General features: G+C 53.0%; 1 protein-coding gene across 1 annotated transcript in view; it reads right to left on the reverse strand.

The window, feature by feature from the left end:
• The window catches only part of EML2 (echinoderm microtubule associated protein like 2), a 67,369-nt gene that overhangs the window by 29,377 nt on the left and 34,032 nt on the right, over positions 1-3,960 (reverse strand). The window contains exons 10-12 of the mRNA XM_011975114.1: positions 3,554-3,708; positions 3,278-3,403; positions 1,143-1,274 (exon numbers count right to left, since the gene is read on the reverse strand). Of these exons, the coding sequence (XP_011830504.1) occupies positions 1,143-1,274; positions 3,278-3,403; positions 3,554-3,708 (413 nt within the window). The remainder of the gene's footprint in view (positions 1-1,142; positions 1,275-3,277; positions 3,404-3,553; positions 3,709-3,960) is intronic.

Genomic DNA, 3,960 nt, shown 5'->3' on the forward strand with positions numbered 1-3,960 from the left:
TCTCGGCCTCCCAAAGTGCTGGGATTACAGGCTTGAGCCACCGCGCCCGGCCAAGACAACTTCTTTAGATAATTTCCTAGATGTGGGAATGCTCGGACAAAGGGCATCCAGAATTTTAAGACTCTTTTTACTTTTATTTTTAATTCTTTTAATTTTTATTTATTTTTTTGAGATGGAGTTTCGCTCTGTCGCCCAGGCTGGAGTGCAGTGGCACGGTCTCAGCTCACTACAACCTCTGCCTCCCAAGTTCAAGCAATTCTCCTGCCTCAGTTTCCCAAGTAGCTGACATTACAGGCACCCACCACCGCGCCCAGCTGATTTTTGTTTTGTTTTGTTTTTTGTAGAGATGGGGTTTTGCCATGTTGCCCAGGTTGGTCTCAAACTCCTGGATTCACACAATTTACCTGCCTCGGCCTCCTAAAGTGCTGGGATTACAGGTGTGAGCCACCACACCCAGCTGAAATTTTTATTCTGTTTACATTTTAATGAATTGTGAATAGCCATGTGTGGCCAGTGGTTACCCTATGGGACAGTGTAGCTCTACACTTGACTGTTGCAGCAGTCACACCTTCCTTGAACTCAGCGGCTCCTGACTCCCCGCTCCTCATGGCAGCTCCCGACAGGATGGTTCTGTGTCGTCCTGGGCTCCCTTCCAGTCAGGAACCTACTCCTCCACCCCTTCTGAGAGAGCTTCTAAGCACCCAGTTCCCTGGACAAAACCCCCACCCTGCTTAAAAAGACCTTGTTTGGGCCAGGCTTGGTGGCTCATGTCTGTAATCCCAGCACTTTGGGAGGCCAAGGTGGGCGGATCATGAGGTCAGTTCGAGACCAGCCTTACCAACATGGTGAAACCCCGTCTCTACTAAAAATACAAAAATTAGCTGGGTATGGTGGTGTGTGCCTGGAATCCCAGCTACTTGGGAGGCTGAGGCAGAAGAATTGCTTGAACCCGGGAGGCGGAGGTTGCAGTGAGCCGAAATCATGCCATTGCCCTCCAGCCTGAGTGACAGAGTGAGACTCCATCTCAAAGAAAAAAAAAAAAAAAAGACCTTGTTTGGTTTCAGTCTAATGTGCTGAGCTCTGACACATGGAGAAAGGTAGTTCTGTTAGAACGGTGCGTTTCCAGTCCCCGGGCCCCTCACCTCGATGATCCTGCTCCACAGGGGCTGGTGGGACTCTGAGCTCCACAGATGCACCAGCTTATCCTGCCCGCAGGTCACAAACTGGGCCTGACTGGGGTGTGTGGCCAGGCCCCACAGCTCTTCCACATGGCCCTGGTGGAAAAGGAGGACAGCAGGATGGAGACAGCAGCCCTGGCCTTTTCCCACCCAACCCTAATGCCAGACAAGTGCTGGATAACTCACCCTGCCCCAGCGGGACCCAGGGAAGACCTTTCCCGGTGTGTCTGAAGGGCGCCTCGATTGGGCATCTGAACCCAAGTTCTAGAGTGTGACTCAAGGCAAACCCTGCCCCTTCTCCAGGGACCTCTGCTTTCTTCTTTGCACAATGGGAGGCAGGAGGGCATGGTGGCTCAGAGCTTGATCTCAGGGGTCAAACAGGCTGCACTCTGGCCACACGCCTCCCAGGTCTCCAGCTCCAAGGATCTGGGAAGGCCCTCGTGGAGCCTGCCTGCAGCCAGACAGAGCCCAGAAGTCTGAGGGACCTCATGGAGGGCACTAAACCTGATGGCTCTGACCCTCGGCCTTCTATTACTGACCGAGGGCAGTCACCTAGGCAGGTGACATCTCCTTGGAACCTCAGCTTGATCGTCTGTAAAATGGAGCCAATTGGTGTGTGTGCCTCATAGCATTCTTGTGCTCACTCAAATCGTGGATGGAAAATGCTGGCCGGGTGCGGTGGCTCAGGCCGGTAATCCCAGCACTCTGGGAGGCTGAGGCAGGAAGATTGTTTGAGCTCAGGAGTTCGAGACCAGCCTGGGCAACATGGCAAAACCCCATCTCTACATAAAATACAAAAATTTGTCAGGTGTGATGGTGCACACCTGTAGTCCCAGCTACTTGGGAAGCTGAGGCAGGAGGATCCCTTGAGCGCAGGAGATGGAGGTTGCAGTGAGCCGAAATGGCACCACTACATTCCAGGCTGCGTGATATAATAAATAAATAAAATGCTAAACATAAGGATAATTCAGAGAATGTGGTCACAAAATGGAAATGTCTAACTATTATTATTTACAACAAGTTTTTTTTTGAGACGGGATCTCACTCTGTTACCCAGACTGGAGTGCAGTGGTAGGATCTCAGCTCATTGCAACCTCCACCTCCCAGGTTCAAGCAATTCTTCTGCCTCAGCCTCTTGAGTAACTGGGATTACAGGCATACGCCACCATGCCCAGCTAATGTTTTGTATTTTTAGTACAGATGGTGTTTCACCATGTTGCCCAGGCTGGTCTCGACTTCTGATGTCAAGTGATCTGCCTGCCTCGGTGTTCCAAAGTAATATTAATATTACAATTAATAATTATTATAGCCAATATAATAGTATGGGCTGGGCGCAGTGGTTCATGCCTGTCATCCCAGCTCTTTGGGAGGCTGAGGTGGGTGGATCACCTGAGGTCAGGAGTCTGAGACCAGCCTGACCAACATGGCGAAAACCTGTTTCTAATACAAAAATTAGCTGGGTGTGGTGGTACATGCCTGTCATTCCAGCTACTCGGGAGGCTAAGGCAGGAGAAGCGCTTGAACTTTGGAGGCAGAGGTTGCAATGTGCCAAGATTGTACCACTGCGCTCCAGCCTGGGTGACAGAGTAAGACTCTGTTTCAAAAATTTAAAAAAAAAAAAAAAGTATAAATAGAGTGCTTCCCGGTAGGTGAGTTCTTTAATTGGGTCGGGAACAAGGGAGGGAGGGAGGAGGCCAGGAAGGGAGGAGCAGGCATTTGAGCTTCGAGAAGAAATGTAAGCAGACTCCAGCAGAGCCTTCCCCAGTCTGTGGAGCTGGAGACCGAGAGGTGTGTGGCCAGGGTGTCTGCAGCCATGGGACAACCTGTAGGGACACTCACCAACCTAAAGGATGCCACCCCCAATCAGAGTGGCAGGAGGCAGCACAGTTGGAGCAGAGGCCTGGGGCCCCTCTGCTGTGCTCGGAGTTAAACTCTTGGTTGCTGGATCCTGGGAAGGGGTCCTGGGTCAGGGCCAGGTCAGAGAAGGGACACAGCAGGGAGGTGAGGAGAACTAGGAGTGGAGAGGGGGAGTGGATAATGCAGGGAAGACAAGGGGAAGATTTGGGAAGAGGGGAGGGGTGAAGTGGAGGGAGGCGCACCTGGACCAGCAGCGAGAAGCCCGTGTGCACGGAGCCCTGCAGGATGGAATTGCGGGTGGTCCCCACGTACAGTGTGTCTCTGTGGCCCTCTGCCACAGTGCGTACAGGGCCAAAGTCCTCGGGGACCTGGGTGGGCAGATAAGAGGGAAGATGAGTAGGATGTACACAGGGGTGGGCGTGGGGTGACATGCTGTGGGGAGGAGGGTCTGGTGTTGGCAGCCCTGGTGAGATAGGGGGGTCTCTCCACCCCCATCTGAGCCCACTGCCCCTCCTCACCTCCACTTCCTGCAGCTTGCTGTAGTCAGAACCCCAGAGGATCACCCGCCGATCACGGCCCCCTCCGGACACCAGCGTCCCGTCCCGCAGGGCGCAGAGCCCAAACACGCCACCGTCATGGGCGCCCAGCACCGCCTGTGTGATACGGTTCCCACCTGCAGGGTGGCCAGGGGCAGGGTCAACAGGGAGAAGCAACCCCTGTGCTGACCCCTGAAAGCATCTTGAACTCTCAAGCCTATGTCCATACGTTCTCACTCACCTTTCCACCTTTCTTTTTCTTTTCTTTTCCTTTTTTTTTTTTTTTTTTTTTTTGACAGAGTCTCTCTGTCGCCCAGGCTGGAGTGCAGTGGTGCTACCTCGGACCACTTCAACCTCTGCCTCCCAGGTTCAAGTGACTCTCCTGCCTC

The sequence above is a fragment of the Mandrillus leucophaeus genome, unplaced genomic scaffold (genome assembly GCF_000951045.1).
Source record: "Mandrillus leucophaeus isolate KB7577 unplaced genomic scaffold, Mleu.le_1.0 Scaffold151, whole genome shotgun sequence".
Taxonomy (NCBI): domain Eukaryota; kingdom Metazoa; phylum Chordata; class Mammalia; order Primates; family Cercopithecidae; genus Mandrillus; species Mandrillus leucophaeus.